This window comes from Cyprinodon variegatus, unplaced genomic scaffold (genome assembly GCF_000732505.1).
Source record: "Cyprinodon variegatus isolate N-32 unplaced genomic scaffold, C_variegatus-1.0 Scaffold1, whole genome shotgun sequence".
Lineage (NCBI taxonomy): Eukaryota > Metazoa > Chordata > Actinopteri > Cyprinodontiformes > Cyprinodontidae > Cyprinodon > Cyprinodon variegatus.
This window is the reverse complement of record NW_015150454.1, coordinates 1,379,796-1,398,561: the sequence shown is the minus strand read 5'-3', so window position 1 is coordinate 1,398,561 and position 18,766 is coordinate 1,379,796. Positions and strand designations below refer to the sequence as shown.

Sequence of the window (18,766 nt, the reverse complement as noted above, 5' to 3'; positions counted from 1 at the left end):
TGAGTATTTATATTTTCACTCAATTCTCTCTTATGATTCTGACCTGAGGGCTGGTAGGAGTTTGAGAAGAGAATGCTTCCCTATGTGTGCTTATGTGACTAACAAAACAAATCTTTTGAAATCTCACCAACCAAACAGAGATAAGTTTTTTTTTTAAGCAATGAGTTTACAACTAGCAAAATTGTTTACAAGAAGACTCAGACAGATTTTATTTCTCAAGTTTGTTTACCAAGTTTCATTTCATTTGGAACAGCTCTCTGGACAATTTCATCTTTTTTTAAAAGTGCAGCCTTGAAAAATAGTAAAATAAAAAAAAAAAAAAAAAAATAAATAAATAAATAAATAAATAAATAAATAAAAAAATATATATATATAAATATATTACTGTAAATTTAAAGTTCTAACATTTTTCCCCTTCTTTTATATAATTGTTAAAGAGGTGAGCGTCAGTTATCAGGATTAGTTAGAAAAAAATTATAATTATCTCAGTCCTAATTTTCACTCAAAATAAAATTCAGTTTCTTTCCTTTCGGTTGCCCTGTACTGCATAGTATCATATATAATGGGAAGTACTTGAAATGGAATGTATTTTAAAAACAGGCTTAAAGTAATCTTACGGGTAATTACATTCTAATTCATGCCTGTTTTAAAATTGTGCCCAGTGTACATTGCAAGAAATATTTAGTTACTGATAATCCCTCAAATTTAAAGAAGCACATGGTAACAGTGGAGGAAAACAACCCTATTTAACCACGAGATATGCATAAACCCAATCTTTAATAAACATTTGTGTTTTGAAAAATCAGATCTTAAAAAGCTTCTTCAAAGGCCAAATTCCACTTTGCAAGAACTAGTTGACAGACAAGGGTGCAATTTTAAGGCTAAAAAAGAAAACAATCATGGCTGACTGTGAAATTTGTGTTTATTTCAACAAGCTGTTCTCCAGTCAAGTGAAAAGAATTGTTTCTGATATTTATCCAGCTATTGTAAATATCATTGACAGTTTGGATGACACAAATTAATCAGCAGTTGTTTCAACATCAAAGGAATAGTTCAGACTTTTTTAAAGAGGTTTACTATCTCCATTAATTTTTGCATGTTACCCTTTTAAGTTAATCCTAACTCATAAAGTTAAATTTCTTCTCCTTTACAAGCCAGATATTTTAGATGAGTACATTTCCATTTCATTTAATCATATGCTGACACTTCATAACCTACATCTGCCTACCACAGAAATTTGAAGACGACAAGTAATTTTGAGCCAGGCCTCTCTTGACCTTGGTGCTTGACCTTATATGAAGTGATTATCCTGTAAGTTGTCAGCCTGCATCACCTGTCTCTGAGACTCTGCGGCCCTCTTGTCACAGGGCTGGCGCTCTTAGCTATCAGACTGGATCCCTGTTGGAGAGGGAGGTCGAGTGTAAGACTTTGGCTCACTTTTAAGACACTTCCATATGCAAGCTACTGTGTGCTTGTAAAGTTCTTTAGACTGTCATAGAAACATGGAGTCTCATGTGCTTGGGTGGGTAAATTATTATCTGTTTACAATTCTGATGGTGTCATGTGAGAGCTGCCACCTTTAGCTGGCTTGCAGTACTGGAACATGAAACCCACGCACATTAAATTTAAGACACACACACTCACACATGTACATGAATTTTTTGCAGCCCAGTTTATACTTGCACCCTTCCACTATTGGCTGCTAAAGTGCACCTTGGAAAACATTTGACAGATATAGCTTAGCGCTTTAAATATAGAAAGGGGTACACCCGATGAAAAACTACAGAGCTATTTAAGAGAAAACATAGACATCACATCTGTCACATGCTGTACTGCGAATAGAATTCCAGTTGATAACAAGTATGACTCATTTATGCTTCCTCTCACTCATATTATTCATAAACTATAAACTAATGATAATCATTACAGTAATAGCAAGAACTCATGTTGGGTTTTGATTTTTTTTTTTATAAATAAAACTTACCCTTTCAGAGGGAGAAGGATTGGGGTAGAAGGTGGTGGATGGGCTGTTAACAGCTGAATAACTGGGTCAGTTTAAGATCACTGTGTTTGCTATCTCGTCAGCTCATCGCTGAGTGTTCACTGTTATCTGCTCAGCTTTTCAACAACCTTTCAATTCTCAGCCCATTTCCAGCCCTCCATCCCTACCCTTTTTGCTTCTACCGCTGAAGTAGAAGCTTATCTCCAAGGAAATGTTAAATCACTCTGAATGCACCAGAATGTAATATCTTAAAGCAGGGGTTTTCAAAGTGTGGGACAATCTGCCTCCACTTAAAGAGCAAATCAACAACTGCACCACCCAAGCTAAATTATTTCCTGTTTTCTTTTTTCCACAATTATTGTATTCATTCTTTTTTGCTCATTTGTTTCTTTTTATATATAAATATATATATGTGTATATATAAGTATATGTATATGCATGTATGTGTGTTTGTGTGCATTTCTATGTGTGTGTGTGTGTGTAGCAAAAGCATGGATTTCCTTCTCAATGTCAGGGGTATATAAAATGGTCAGATGTGGTTAAAATATGATTTGACCACAGAGTCGATCTGAAATTTAAATTATTGCTCAATATCTAACATATAGCAGAAGGCAACATCTTAGTTTTCAGATAATATAATTTCAATAATTCAAAAGCTGTGTTTATCTCAGGTTGTTTTGTTTAACTCCATCTACTCTGCAATTTATCTACCAACCTATGTTTGACAAAATGCATCAGTCACTTTGAGTGGAATTTTGTTTTCCTTATTCTAATAGATAAAGTATAATTTTTAACATGGGTTTCTGGAAAATGTATTATTGCAGGTTCCTCTGTTGCTTGACTTTTAAACTGCTTTTATGCAGTTTGAATCAATGTCCTCTTCATATTTTAGTTGATTCATTCAGAATATGAGACCTACTAACTGCCCTATTGACTGTCTTCCTTTTAAATCAATGACAGAGATTTGTCCTGCTGTTATTCTTGTTCTTGTAACTTCTATGAATGTATGTCTCAGATCAGGAGCTGGGCCAAGTACTTTCAAACAGGCTGTTGTTAAGCCTCTTGTCAAAACTTCCCATGACTCATCATTTACCAAGGTTTTAAAAATGTTGAAATGTTAAAAATGTTGGAAATTTTTGTCTTAAACAGGTGGAAATAGAGGTGGAAATTTCATTAGGAAGACATGAGATCATTTTTAGGTACAATATTATGTTTCATAGGTTAATTCAAACAATCAGAGACTGTAATTCTATGTTCACACCATGATTTAAGCAGCAAAAAAGCGCTTACTCCTTAATTTTTAATGCTTGTACACATTAATGTCAGATATGCCTCAAGAGCATCTTTGATGCCCCTTAAGCGCGTCCAATAAAGTGTCCAGCTGTGTCCAATGGCAGAGAGTGGCTTTGCTATATTTGCTGTGATCAGAATATATATTTTTCATATATTCTTAAGCAAGAAATGTCCACCTCAAATTATTGTCTGTGCAGCTTGTTCATCAAGATTACAATCCTGCCTTGAAATAATATTTTGCTGGCGGAGCCTCTCAGACCCCCACATTTTGCCAGCATCAGCTGCCTCAGGCCCGGTCACCTCTTGGGGGATTTTCCACTTTGTTTGTGGCAGCTAGAGGTAGAAGGTTAGTGTTTTTAAGCTATGTGGTACAAACTGCTGGCACCAGGATAAGAAAAGTGAATATATTTTGCCGGCAGGTTCCAACATTTTTAATTAATTTAGGCGTTAATAAACAGTTTCAGTGGAGTGATCATAGTGCTCTGCATCAGCACCGCTGTCCGTCTCCCTGTCAGCTCCCAGATCAGCTTCTCTGATTGGTTTATGTGGCGCGTCGAGCAACAAAAATTTTATTTTTCCAACTCCAGCATCTGCTTCTCTTGAAATTTTTAAAATTTAAGCGAAATTTCTAGGAGAAAAGCAGGGCGTACAATTTGCCTTTTTTTTTAGTAAAGGGCATACAGTGTTCGTCTGTACGCATTGCTAGGTAAAAGCCTGGGTGGGGTTCATCAAGTACCTAGTCCATTACACAGCAATACATACAACCATGCACACACACATACACTACTCACCTAACAGCAATTTAGAGTTACCAATAAACCTAAAAGTCATGTTATTGAGAGAAAGCAGAAGTACCCAGAGAGAGCCCACGCACACAAGGGGAGAAGATACCAACAACATGTCATAGAAAGACCCTAGGCTGGGATTTGAAGCTAGGTCTTTCTTGCTGCAAGGCAGCGGTGCTACAAACTGCACCACTGTGCTACCGACAATTATAAACCTCATAGAAAAAAAATAGTATCTATGAAAAAAAATTGTTGTACTTGTCATGCATGAGTCTTCCTTTTGTGAAGCATTATTGATGTCTTTGGTTCAAAAGGTTACTCTTTTAGGGATAACAATGTTCCTTGAGTTGCTGCTGTCCTCAGTTCAAGTGGTAAATTATGAAACATTCAGTAGGACTGTTGGTGTATATTTAATACATCAGCTACAATGCATTGGATAAATACAAAGAAACACCACATGAAAGTAATCAAGCTCCATCATCAATAATGGATGACCCAATCAAAGGGGACAGTGAGCTTCTTTTGTGAGACGGCTGAATGGGAGGAAAGACCGCTGGGGAGGAACCATTATGCATCGCTCCACTGGTCAGCTGTTGCGAAGATGATGATTACTATGGTTGCAATGATGCTGGTGATGTGAAAGCTCATTTTGCCAAAAGGGTTTTGCTGGATGGGGTTCCTGCACACATTACTATTAGAACTAAAGAAAACCTGAATATTCACAATGATTTTTTTGTGTGTTTACAGGAGGCAGGATTGATGATGATTAAAGATGATAAAAATGTTAGCCTTTTTTTCTTGCAGTGTTCCAACTTTAGTGAAATTATTAAAAGAAGCTTATTGTATGTTTACATTTTTGTGAGGAAAGTTTGTCCCATTAGCATTGGTGTCAAGTTGGTAGATATTTTAAAAATGTAAGTTCACTCCAATTGTTTTCAGTAAAATAAGTAATATAAAAAAAATATCAATACTCTCTGTTAACTCTGCACCTTACTTGAACTTGTTAGAAGAGCTTTAGCTTCACACCAATCCCTATCCTTCACTATTTTCTGTTTAAGTCAGTTTAGGAGCTTCTGGTCGTGTAGTATTATATAACAACTATGCAAACACATTGAATTGGACACCTCTGGACCAACTACAGTCATGTGTCCCTTTTTGATTGTGTTAATGTCACTGTGTTCAATAGGCTGTAATTCCTGAGAGATAGGGAGCATTCATTATTAAGTGCATGCTTTATGAAAATGTCTAAGGTCTCATAGCCGACAGGAGGCAATGCAGGAGGTAATGCACTGTTTAATTACAATGGCTGTAACTATTATTGTGGATTGTTTTCACTGCAGCTGAACACAGCTCATGCTTTACTGTTCAGTACATTAATCAGCATAGTTGTAAGACTTATGCCACTCAGTTCACTAACTAATCTTATTTCTTCCTTTCTCTCCTCAGGTGGTGTTAGTCTTTGCACTCAGCATTGGAGCCCTCGGAATATACTTCATAGACTCCTCAGAGTAAGTAGCTCCAAGAGCCATGGTAGCACTTATAAAGTATTCTTATCTCAGCCCATTTAATAGTAATAATTTAACATAATATGTCTTAGGCATGGCTTTAAGTTTGTGCTGAAAAGTCAATGTACATATTCACCACTGAGAGGATGCTATCTTTCTGGATGCAGACATAAACCCATCTGCATTTGAGGTTTTGTCAATGGGAGGCCTATCAGTTTCCATGGCAGCAGAGATACTCGGTGTGTATGTTGCGAATGCGGCTCTGTGTGGGACTCTTGATGTTGTCAGTTTATGTGAAACACTTGCTGGCATTCACCCAGAGACAGATTGCAGGGCTGGCTTCTCTCCCTTACACATTGCAGCTAGTTTTACTACATATTGACCAATTTTTATACCATTAAAGTGATTGTTGGGATTTTAGGATTTTCTCTGTCTGTCTATGGTATTATTCACCTCCATGGTGTGTATCACTGCGTAAAGAGTAAGGATGTTACAGAATAATGTTAAATGCAGCAGCCACTCAAAACATTTTACTCATCTTTACTCGTTTTAATCGCTAGTGAACGAAGAGGTAGAGTGACTCTGTAATTGCTCCTACTGAAGCCACTTGAGTTAGCTGACTGAAGGATGGAGGAAATACAACCTCTGTCGACGCAGTCATAGTGTTATGAATATATTTCTATACAAATGCGTAAAAAATATTCATACCAGGGAATCTTTTTACCTTTTTTGACATCAAAACAACACCCAATGCCTTTTCTTGCAATCTAATTAGAGAGATCAACGAAAGTGGTACATGAGTTTTCCTTTTTTACTACCGTAATTAAGGCTTACTAACTGAGGCTTAAGAGGTTTGCTAATGTTAGTTAACAAACAGTATCACGAATATCAAGGAACAGCATGCAGGTATTACATTAATTTAGGGAGGAGTTTAAAGCAGATCTACAGTTACTTAGAATACATCTTCAACCTTAAAAAAACACCACATTAACCTAAATGCCCTAAACCAAGTCTAAAAAAAAGCCACAACAATATCATGCTGTTGAGATCCAATTTTGTGAATAAAAAAGATGCTCAAGGACATTGTATTCTCAGTCTCTATAAGCTGGAGCTATAATTTGCAATAGAGTTGACACTGATTCTAATCTGTAGATATTCAAAGCTGACCGGGCTGTACATTAAAAAAATCAGTTGTAACACAAATGGTTTTATGACGTCCTGAGGGATACTTTTCTTTCCCCTTTACAATTATGTACCACTTGGTTGTTCTATTTATAAAACCCCAACACTAAATCTATGCATCAAAATAAAACTCTCAACAAAGTATTTATGCTGAAATACAACAATTAATTTGCAAGCCAGTATAAATGAACACTAAATAGGTACTATAAAAAACTTTAGTTCATGCAGTATTAGTATAATGAGGGTATTTTGCCTTTGTGCGAATATTGTCCTATGATGTAACAAGATTATCCTCTCTTCTAATACTAAAAAAATATAATTTTTTCCTATCCTTATTTTAAAGTTTATAAAATATGTATGAACATTTCCCCTTTTTTTTTTAAGAAACTGTAAGAAAAGAAGAGATGAATATATGTCAACCTTAGTTATGAACCTTATGTCCTCTACTTGTGCTGAATTTCTCATCTTCTCCATGCATGGATGTGTCCTTGTTTAACATGTACTAAAAACATCCCTCATCTTTATATATAGAAAATGTAAGATGTAATGTATATAAGAAATGTTATAACTGAATCTGGTTGGCATGTTTGACATCTTCCTTTTGTACCTAATATTTATTTTTTTATGATAAAATCTTCTATTTACAAAACAAAAAAAAAATATATAAATACAAATTACATAAACATCATCAAAAAACATCAGCCAGCCATTTAGATCTGAATCAGTTTGGTTTCAGATATATATGAAAAATATGACTAGCTGTACTTTAAAATAAATTTTAGTTGTTTTAGTATAGGTTTCGTATAGTATAGGATTTAGTATAGCGTTTGCTGTAAAGTCAGCGACACAATGCATGCAAATATCACCACATGTTCATTCACCAGAAGGAAATCATGCAAAATAAATTGAATTCAATGTATTTTCTTTGAGTGGAGTTATCCTACTTTTTTCTTTATTTAAATGACCTTAAATAATAGATTAACACTAGGTCTATAACAATGCTCATCCTTTTTTTGTCATCAAAATTGTTTTTCTGTTAGATACTTTTCAGGCTGTTTTAAGGGGAAAGTCATATAGAGATCTTGTGGTTTTATTTCACTTTAATTTAGATTCTTTTAGCTGTGAAATTATGTCCCGGAGGAAAGTAAGTCTAAAGTGCAGAGAGATAATGTGTAAAATCTGCTGAAGTAATTCTAAATTACAATTCAGCAGGTTCAGTCTTATCTCTCAGTACCAGTGGAAAATTATTCCTAGCATGAATATAGACTCTCTTATTACTGTAGGATAAAAACCTTTGGCTCTTTTTGTCCTCTGCTGTGGATCTGCTTTTATTGTCCTTTTCTGTGCTGTTTCTTTCTAAGCAAATCATTGCATATTGGGAAGGTTTTTTTTCTCCAAGTACTCCTAATGAATAATTAGTAATCATTTTAACATGCAAGTGAAAAAATAAAACCAACTTTAATAAAACCACAGATATTTAAAAATAATGAAAGGCAAAATTCAGAACTGATAAAACTACAGAACTGAACTGTAGTTTTATTTAAAGAGGGCTGTGAACAATCTGTCAGCTTGGCAATTCTACCTGAAAGAGAAGCACAAATATATATGAAAAAGAATGGATGATTGGGAAAAAAAACCAAGAAAAATAAATATTACATAATATTTAACACAGAGCTGTGAGCATAGTTAGAATAAAGCTTTGATTTTAGTCTTTAATGTTTCCTCTTTGGTTCTAGATTGTTACAAAGTCTATTTCTGTGTTATTGGGCTTCCCAGAGGCACTGTCCTGGTCTCTTATGTTCCCATTAAGACAAGGCTCATCAGAGTGATTAGCTCAAGCTTGTTACTAGGATGTGCACGTGCTTTTCTGTTGGGGACTACTGACCCATTCAGAGCAGCTTTAGCCCACCCTTGGGGTTTTGGACATCTTACAAATGCTAAAGCATGTGTTATAGCTTTGCTTTCAGCACAGCAGCTAAAGTTCTTATTGTGCTTGACTATGCAAAGATTAAAAACCAAGCAATAACTAATTAATGCATAAAAAAGCCTGATGTCTGTGATGTAGACAATCAAATAAAAGGTTGGTTAGTTGTAAATAAGAGAATAATGTTTAACACATTTTCTCTTCTTACTCACACACAGATGACCTTCTCCCTCACCCAGCCTCCTTTGCTATTAAATGTTAATGACTTAGCAATCAATAGGCACGGATTTATAGGTTGCTACTTTAATGGAAGCAATTATTCTCCCAAATACCAAAGGTGGACAAACTCTTGGACCAAGCTGCCTCCAATGGTTTGCTCTCCATCCAATTCGTCTATTCTGAGCAACGGATTAAGTGCAAAACATTCTAAAATTAGCTATAAAAAAGCAACATTAATGGGAGGGATTATGGTTCTTTCCCTGTGTTTATACGCTGTGGAAAATGACATTTGGGGGAGTGGGTTGGATCTCGGCAGTCTGGAGATGGCCTTTTATTAAATGTTTCTTATTGAAGCACAGCACAACAAGTCTCCCTAATGTGTTGCTCCCATCTTTCTGCAGGTGGGCCTCTTCTGGTTGTTGAAAAAAAAAAAACTTCTGTCAAAACACATAGTCATATTGTAAAGGAATGGAATTTCAACTTTTAAGCTAAAATATTATAATAAATAAGTTTCCTTCTGTTTGATTTCACAAAGCGGTTATTTATCACTCTAAACTGCCTGCTCAGTTCCTCTGCAGTACACTCTGCTTGCCAAACGGATTCTATTTTCACAGTGTTTTCAATGGGAGGCTAGTGCATCCTCTCCCACTCACATCTGAATCTGCTTTAATACCTTGGCTCATCCTTTATCCTCCATCCCTTCTCTTTTTCTTCATTTTGCTCCCATGAAACAAAGAGGAATGTAGGACAAAGTCTCTGCAGGCTGCTCCTAAAGGGATGCCCTTGTTCCTGTTCCACTTCAATTTCTATTTCTCTCTCCTCTCAATCTCACTGTACCACACATGCAGACTCATGTATGTGTATGTTTGTGCACAGTCACTTTAAATGGAAAGAGGAATTGTGTAATTTATTCGAGTGTCAAATATGCCTCTGAGGCAGCATCTCAGAGCTGTAACTCTACCAGTAGTGTGAGATCAATGACAGCTCTAAAAAAGAAACAGTCCTTAATGACTAATTAATGGCTTAAGGTGAGAAATATGGCAGAGGAGCAAGGCGTGCTTGGTATTTACGATAAATGGCAGCCAAGAACAGGACCTTTCTGTTTTGGGTGGTGTAATATGTGTTGTTTGTGATTTTTAAATAGAAGACATATATTAAGTGGATGATTTTCTAAAATTGTAACAAACTGATTAGATTTCATTTTATCTCTGAACGGGTTGTTTTCTCCCTTTGGCCATGTGATCTAATATACTGGTTAGGTTTCATATATTCACAAATAATTTACCATCTTATTGTCTTAATATTAGTTGCCTTATTAATTAAAGCCTCTGCCCTCCCAAAGTGCCAGATGTTGTGCCAGCTGTTTTTAAAGAATACTGAACAGTTATGTAATTTGTTATTTCACTGTAAAGTCCTTGAAAACCTGCTTAAAACATTAGTTTTAAATGATCCATCTTCAAAAACGTATTTCTGGATAAAAATAACAAAAAACCCACAAGATTAATGTTCATTGTTTCACATTCACACAAATTGCAGCGTACTCTTTCAGAGGAATTCTGTCTTACAAAATGTCAGGTGAAAACCGTAATTGTGAGGTGAGTGTGTAAATATACGTCTGGTTGACTGGCTTCTATACAGCATTTTAGCGTAAGGAAAGTACCCCTGTATTGCATTAAAATCCATCTTATACATTAAATTATGTGAAACTATATCTAAAATAACATTACCCAGGTTTTATGGTGAAATTCCACCACAGTCTTAATCTTCATATGAATGACCTTTCCTTTTACTGTATTGCCATATAGTGCTTTCTTCATTAATTAGATCAAAAGCAAAGGTACTTTGTTACACTAACTAAAATGTTATTCAAATAAAATTTAGTTTGTTCTTAGGAAACCACAAAAAAACTTTATTAAACAGCTAATGAAGCATATGGTTTAATTTTTTCTAATTTTTTCTAATTAATAACTTCAAACTGAAAATGGACAGCACCCTCCTTTTTTTGTAAGTCACTTTCAAATAGACCACAAAACTGATGTTTTGCATATTGAAACACTTGCACTAGTTTACTATATAATACTATATTTCTTGTTTGCCTTTAGGGATATGCAGATTATAATCTTATGGTAAAACTGCACAGCATACTGGATGAAGCATATGTAATTGTAAATACCTACCACACACACAAAACAGTTACAAGAACGTTTAACATTGATGTTTTCCTTTCGGGGCTGCAGATTGGCATTGTGGCCTACATTGATTTGCAATAATTTGGGTCAATCATTCTGGCTCCTGGATGAGCAAGTAGCGACAGCATTAGCTTGCATAGTGGCATTGACTCTGCAGCAATCCCTTACACTCCCATGGAAACCTCCAGCAGAACAATGCTCAGTGTGAGTGGCCATTTGCCTAGCGGGGGTTCAAGGAGACAGAGAAAAGGGACATAGATGCACAGATCCACGAATATTTTCTGTACTAGAAAAAGGAATAGAAAACTAGCTCCATAGATGGGTCTGTCTAGAAAAGAAACCATTTATCAGATGAACTCTGGGGCAGTTTTCAGGTCAGAAATAACAAAGACTTATTTATAGTAAAAGCAGGGCCTATAGCTGGTCCAGGAGAGAAATGGGAATAAACCCTGAAAAACAGGTGCAACTCTATATTTATGATGAAGGTATTGATGGCTTCAGGCAAGCTAATGCCTCCTTCTAGGTTGATGTCATAGAAAATGACACCACCTGGTGGTGCTGGACCAAATTAATTTACCATGACAAGAAAAAACAGTAAAATCATAAAGTTTGAAATTGAATGCATAAATAATGTAGAATTGAAGAATAGAAGTTGAATGAAGCAGAATGACATAAAGTGGTCCCCATGCCCTTCAGCAGACAAAGCCTACGGCAGCGTAAATATAGAAATAGCTCGGGATAACATGAGCCACTTTAACTACAAGACTTATTAATAAGGAAAGAGTTTTAAAATTTTTAGGAACTACTAGTAAACCTGCAGTGCTCTGAAGTGTTCTGTTATGAACATAAGAAACAATCCAATCGCTCATACATATCAGTTGGAACTTTGTTATTTTGTGCTTTATACATAAGGAGGGGAATTTTAAGTTTCATTTTACAGGAAGCCATCAAAGGGAAACTAAAGTAGAAGATAAGGGTTCCTGTTTTTCATTTATATCAGAATTTGGACTCAGCATTTTTAAAACAATTTGCAATCATATTTTGTAGACGTCCAGCCTTAAATGAAGAAATTCATGACTCATTTGTCAGCATCAGTCCTTCACAAGACAGATACATTTTTTGCAATATTCCAAAAATGCAATAGGAGGATTCGGGAAATGTGTTTAATAAGAAATTTAAATGACAAGTCAGCATTAAAAATAAAAGCAAAGGTATTTATTATTGGAGATCAATTTATTTTCCAACCAGATAAAGTGACTGGCCAATTATCCTTTTTTCAAAGATTCTGATCCAAAGACTTTCTTGTCTGAATTTAAAAGCAAGACGATTTATCAACAAGGTTAAGACACGTCTGTAGCCTATGTAATGTTTTAATTTAGAATCAGGATATATATATATGTATATATATATATATATATATATATATATATATATATATATATATATATATAATTTTATTTTTAGTATTACTGTATGTTAGGTTCATTTCAGTTCATTATTTCAGTATAATGTATTAGTATCTAACACTAAATCAGAAAAGTCAGAAAACTGATTTATGGGGTCTTGGACAATAAAAGGCACATGCAGAAGTAGTTTTGGTGCTTTGCAATTTGGATGGATGAAACTAAAGCTCAAAAGAATTGCAACTAATAATTGACCTTGGACTATTCAACAAATCAAACTGAAATACTTGATGCTAGTTCTCCCCTTGGTCGAAATGGGTATGTAAAACTTAAATAATTTAAGGGACTCGACTCATTCATTCTAACATAATGCTCTTACTGCAGCCAGGTTTTTATAGAACAGCATAAATCAATGTGATCATCACACATAAAGTAATTAACCGAAAAGTTATGTTCAATAAACCCCATTTAATTTTTTTTGTGTTTTGCTCAGTTTGCACCGTTAGTGAGATAATCATGATTTACTCTTTTATGATTATTGAGGTAATGGCAGGATAACAGTAGAGAAGGAGAGGTGTGCTAAACTAAATCTCTAATTCCTAGTCTGGACCCTCAGCTGACCAGATTTACATGTTTAACATTCCAGATTGGGACTTACAGGGTTTCAGAATACATTACTTTTTTTAATAACTTTTTTTCTTTTTAGCCAGATTGCATAATTTCTGTTTTTGTTTTGTTGATGTGTTATTTTCATTCACAAAGTGCTTTAAATGGCTCGACTGGGGAAATTGGAGTAGTGTGATGCAAGCCCTTTCAGTTCACAAAAAAAATGGAGTCATCTATTTTTAGACAGTTATTTGTCCGCTATCCTTGAAGGCATATAACTGTTTCTTAGTTAAGTAATGGTTCCTTGACCTAAATCAGTCATTGAGGTACAAATCTGGTCTTCTTTCAGCATCACCACACACTCCATTTACTGTGACTTACATGTGCAGGTTTCATTCTTCTAAGAGCCCTGCATAAAAGACATACATGAAAACCTAAGCATAATAATATTTGTTTAAGGTATATTTATGCATGCTTTCAGTTTAAAAAAATAAAGAGAACCATTTATTCAGAATCTCAAAAGGCACACAAGATTAGTGGTGCAGCAAGACATTTCTCTGGCATAAAAATAACACATTCATTGTTGTGTTGTATCACAGTTGTTGCATTATTCAAGTGGGAAGAAGTGCATCATTATTGTTTGCTCAGGGGATCGCCTTTTTGTTGCTCCCACAGCTATCCAAGGTCATATGCCCGCTGACGAAGGACTGGCTCAGGCTGACTGACTGAAGGTGTTTTTGGCCTATTTTTGTAACACCATCATCTATACGTCCTAATGCCCTTGTGAGCAATTGGTTTAAACTTGATGCTTGTAGTTTCTAGTCTTTTCGATTAGAGGGCAGCATAATAGGGAAGGATTATGTGTCCTTATAGAGAGTTGCATGTTCCAGAGAAAGCAAAAATGGGTGTCCTAAAGGTTTGCTAATTAGGTCTATGGATGATTTTAAATCTGTTTGAACATCTTAATCGTATTTAGATTTACTTTGGCATTTTTTTCATCAAATTTAGATCTCCTGTCTTTAATTGGGCTTACTCTCCCAGGTTCCCTCCCATCCCTGTCCTTCTGGTGTCAGACTGAGTGGTATAACCCCAGGCCATGCCAACACTTAGAGAGTAATAAGAACTGTGGCAGATCTATTTTCTCTGAGACACAGAAAAGGCATCTCTGGCTTTTGATTGAAGAGTGTAAAGTGTTATTAAAGGCATGAGTCAACAACCTGTCCTGTCCTACCTGTTCCATGTGTTATAAAGGGGGACTCACATGAAGGTATCTTGTAAACATCTGCTCAATATTTCTTACAAGTAAACTTATTTGCAACACATCTAAAAAAGCTTCATATTCTCTTTATTCCACAAAAAGGTGCTTTGTGCTTGCAGTTGATTTGTAAACTTTCCTGCTGTCCTACTATTTATTTGGTTAATCAAGTTTCCCTGTAAGGTGAAACTAAGGAAAAATACATTTGAAAACATTGACCTTGTTGCTTAATTTATGTTGAGTATACAGAATAATATCATGCAGACATTGTTTGTAGAGATGATATATTTTTACACAAAGTTTGGGTTAAATGTGTTTTTATTTGCCACTTTTAAACAAGCAGTGGGTTAAATTTACTGACATTTAGTGACAGGGGCACAAATTACAACATATTTTCAAAATAACCTTGGTTGCAGCTAAACCTGTAAGATTAAAGCAACTGAAAAAGAGTGTTATTGATATATTTTTCTGCACGTAAAATCATTAACACTCCTGTTGGTATTACTTTTATATAACCCGCTTTTTGCCAGTATAGCTCTTAGTCTTCTGCTTTAACATATCACAAAGAAGTAGCATATAGAGAAAGGAATCTTTGATTGTTCCTCAAAGCATTTTTCATTCTTCTGGCTTAACCCTAAATATCTTTATTTTAAGTCTCAAGGTCTTTAAATACTAATGTTGGTGTGTTTTCTAGAAAAGCCTACACAGTCATTTCAAAATTACCTGACCCACAGCATTGTTTGCAGTTAGCAGTTGGCTTGGGGTTCTGTTTCACATGTTCATCCCTTATTTTATTCCAGAGTGGTTCAGAGTATTTATTGTCAAAAATCTAAATTGCAGTCTGATCTGACCAAAGCACACGATTCCAGTCTAATTCGCTGTGGAATTTTTGAAATCACACAGGCATTTCATGTTTTACCCTCCATACCTTCTAAAATAAACATATACTGTATCAATTAGTATTCAATAAATTAAAATATCTAAAACTCCATTTACACAAGTAGCTCAGTTCAGACTAAATGAAACACATCATGTATATTCATTACACACAGAGTGATTTTTTTATTTTAAGGTATTGTTTATGATAATTATGATCACAGCTAATAAAAAAGAAACATTTAAGAATAGAATATTACATCACACCAATATAAAAAAGCACAGGTAACTGATATAATGCGTGTTTCAGCTGAAGCATACCAAGACATGGCTTAACAAATATTGGAGGGACTTAGAATCAAGTGCGAATTTGTATATAAAGTCAAAAAAAAGTCAAACTTGTCCACTCACTTTATGTTTTTCAAGATCAATGAAGTTGTATAAATGGAAAAAGAATAATTAAAATCCATTGTGCTGTGGTATTCATGTCTACGAGTGAATGTAAACATTTTACTAGAACTGTATATACTCATCTCAGCATGGAGGTGTAGGAGTTGTATTAAGATTGAGCTGATTCTCATTTTTTTCCTTTCTTCAATTCTTGGCTTGCATTGTGAATTTCTTTGGACTGTAACACACTCAGCTGCTGTGAAATAACAAGCAGTGAAAAACTCCCACATGCTGAGCTGATAAGGTTGTCATTTCCCATTGAGATCCTGATATAACAGAGAAACCACTGTGTACTTTCCTCAATAGTTTACTTAATGATCAGGCTCAATGCACCAATAAACCATAAGTACATAATTGACAGAAATTAAATGTGGGATTATTTGTTTTGTCTTGTAAAGTGATTTTTAAGCTAATTCACTGAATCTCAGGGAAGCTTCTGTGGTCTGTCATGATTTCTACATTACCAAGACAGCTTTGGATGTCATGATTTAAGATCAAAGGTTATTCAGAATCAGGCCAGACCTGGTCCTGATGGAAAGCACGGCAGTGACCACTCCGAATGTGCCTTCAATATTTAACATCCGTGTGTTTGTTAAGATATAATTGTTTATGTATAAAAGTGTGTTTATATTTATTTGTGTGTGTTTGAAATAACCTAATTTTAGCTATACTTAAGTAGAAAGGAGAAATAGGCCATGTTTTTTGACAGATTTTAAGTGTAATTTTATAAGAAAAATTATCAGTTTCCAGATACTGTGCCCAAATATTTTTTTAAGAACACACATTGTTTATATCTGACTTTCATTATGAATGAAATATAATAATTAGCTATATTTATGAGGAACTTTAGGATCTGTTATTCAGATTGATAGCAGATTATGCATATTTAGCCTCATGTTTTTTGTGTGTGTTGTTTTTCAGTAGCAGCTGTTAATTTCACACTTAACCCCTTAAAGCCTGAAGGATGAAGTAATTTTTTTTTTTTTAGAAAATTCACATATTTTCAAATTAAAATGGTCATTGAACTTTTTGACAAATTTTTATAAGTTAAATTAAATATTTTAATTAAATTGAATTAATTAATTAATAAATTAAAGTATTTAAATTATTTATTTATTTGTAACCAACCTTGTTGTTTTTTGTCAATGAAAAGACTACCTGCCTTAGGATATTAATTTATTTCCTCTTGTCCATTAGTAATTTAAAGAGACATTGTGGTAAATGGTAAATGGCCAGGCATGCAGGTGTTACAGTGGCACCCATGTACGGAGGCCTTAGTCCTCAACAAAGCTGACCCGGGTCCAAATACGACCTTTGGTCCTTTGCCGCATATCTCTCCCCCTCTCTCATATCCCTTTTCCTGTCAGCCTATTGTCAAAAAAAAACGAGCCACTAGTGCCAGAAAAAATATCCTCGTCATTACATAATGCAAGCATGCATTAAGAGCAAAACAATTCAATGTGACAAAATTTTATTTTCTCTATTAATTTATTTATTGCATAAAAGACGCAATCGAATTTAAGACATAATTCAGCACCTGTTAGAAAACATTGTAATTTTAAATTACAATTTAATTTTACAATTTACAATTTTTATGCACGTTTTAGAAACAAAACTCGACACAGACTGTGAGGTGGGAAACTGAATCCAGATTGCGTCATAATTCCTCTCAGATGTTTAATTTCACTTTTAAAAAAACTTAATCGTAGATTAACTTTATCAGATCAAAAAGTGCAGTGTGATGTTGGCTGACCTGTCAGGCAAATTACTAAAAAAGGTTCTTTAGCCAAGTAAAATTTTAAATCAGTCCACAATCAAATATTTAAACGTTTCCTCATAACTTTATTCTAAATCATTAAAAAATATATATTTTACTACACAATGCATTCAATTATTTAGTAAAAATTATGTGATTAGAAGATAAAGCCTCCTTTCTAACCTCTGCAAGATGATCTTCTTGTTTTGAACTTGTTCATTAATCTAGTCTTGATACAAAGAAATGTATATTAGATTTCAAATTAAATGCACTTGTCTTTTAAGCCTTCACTCGGCAGTGTACACATTGCTCAATGTATGCCGTAGAAGGCAGTCAGCCAGAGCAATATGCAGAGTGCTGCTACTGGAATGATTGTCTCCCTCATTACTCTGAAGCAAAATGCTAAAAGCCGACACCAAGTTGAATAATGAGCTGAGCTGATTACTTGTTTTGTGTTTAGACTCTCACTTCCTACTGGGTAATCATCAATATGTTTATACAAAGGCACCTTTTTTGACAGAACAAACAGATTAAAACTCCTTCATTTCCAGCTGTCTTTTTTAAACACTCATTCCTGGATTCTCTTTAGTAGAGAAGAAAAAAAATCCTTAATAATATTTGGGTTTGACAGAATAAATAATTCATCATTGGTGCGAGTGCTGTTGCATCAAAGGAACTCAGAGTTTCAATTCTTTCTCAGTTGTTTTATCTGTTTGTGATTGGCACGGCAATGAAGGCTTTTATGTGACTCCCAGTTCTCCTCTGACTCAGTGGATTGAATATGGAAACATTAAAACTGTAGTACTTAGCTGGTGAGGCTGAATTCTGGAATTAGTTTATGACTTTAAATCAGCATTTTGGTAAAATTAGTTGCACCAACAGAGGTTCTGAGTCACCTGAGAGACTTAACACCAGTGTTGGAAAGTAAAGTACATTTACTTGATAACTGTACTTTTTCTGAGCATCTTTAAATCAAATATTTCTTTTTTGATTGGTACTTATAATTTTCACTCTATTACATTGCAAAGTCAAATACAGTACTTTATTTTACTAAATATTGTAAGCTGCTAGTTACTTGTTCCTTTTGGCACAGTTTAGTTTATATTCTGGTGTTGCTGGTTTTCTTTCTTGAAATGCAATTTTAACATGCTAGATAGTAGCCCCTTAGCACTGAATTTGGACACTTTAGGGTTAGGCCTGGGGTGTCCTGTAATCTCAGGGTTAGGTATTAAAGCCACTGAAGTAAAGGTCAGTATTAAGCTGATATGGAGGGGTAATCAGAATCTAAAAGTTAGGGTCTAAAGTTGGAAGTCTGTTTGTT

General features: G+C 34.7%; 1 protein-coding gene across 12 annotated transcripts in view; it reads left to right on the top strand.

Annotated features, from left to right (window-relative positions):
- LOC107092828 (calcium-activated potassium channel subunit alpha-1) overlaps positions 1-18,766 on the top strand; it is a 180,775-nt gene that overhangs the window by 75,926 nt on the left and 86,083 nt on the right. For all 12 annotated transcript variants that reach the window (XM_015388435.1, XM_015388190.1, XM_015387774.1 and 9 more), the window contains exon 3: positions 5,527-5,588. In XM_015388435.1, coding sequence (XP_015243921.1) covers positions 5,527-5,588 — 62 coding nt within the window. The remainder of the gene's footprint in view (positions 1-5,526; positions 5,589-18,766) is intronic.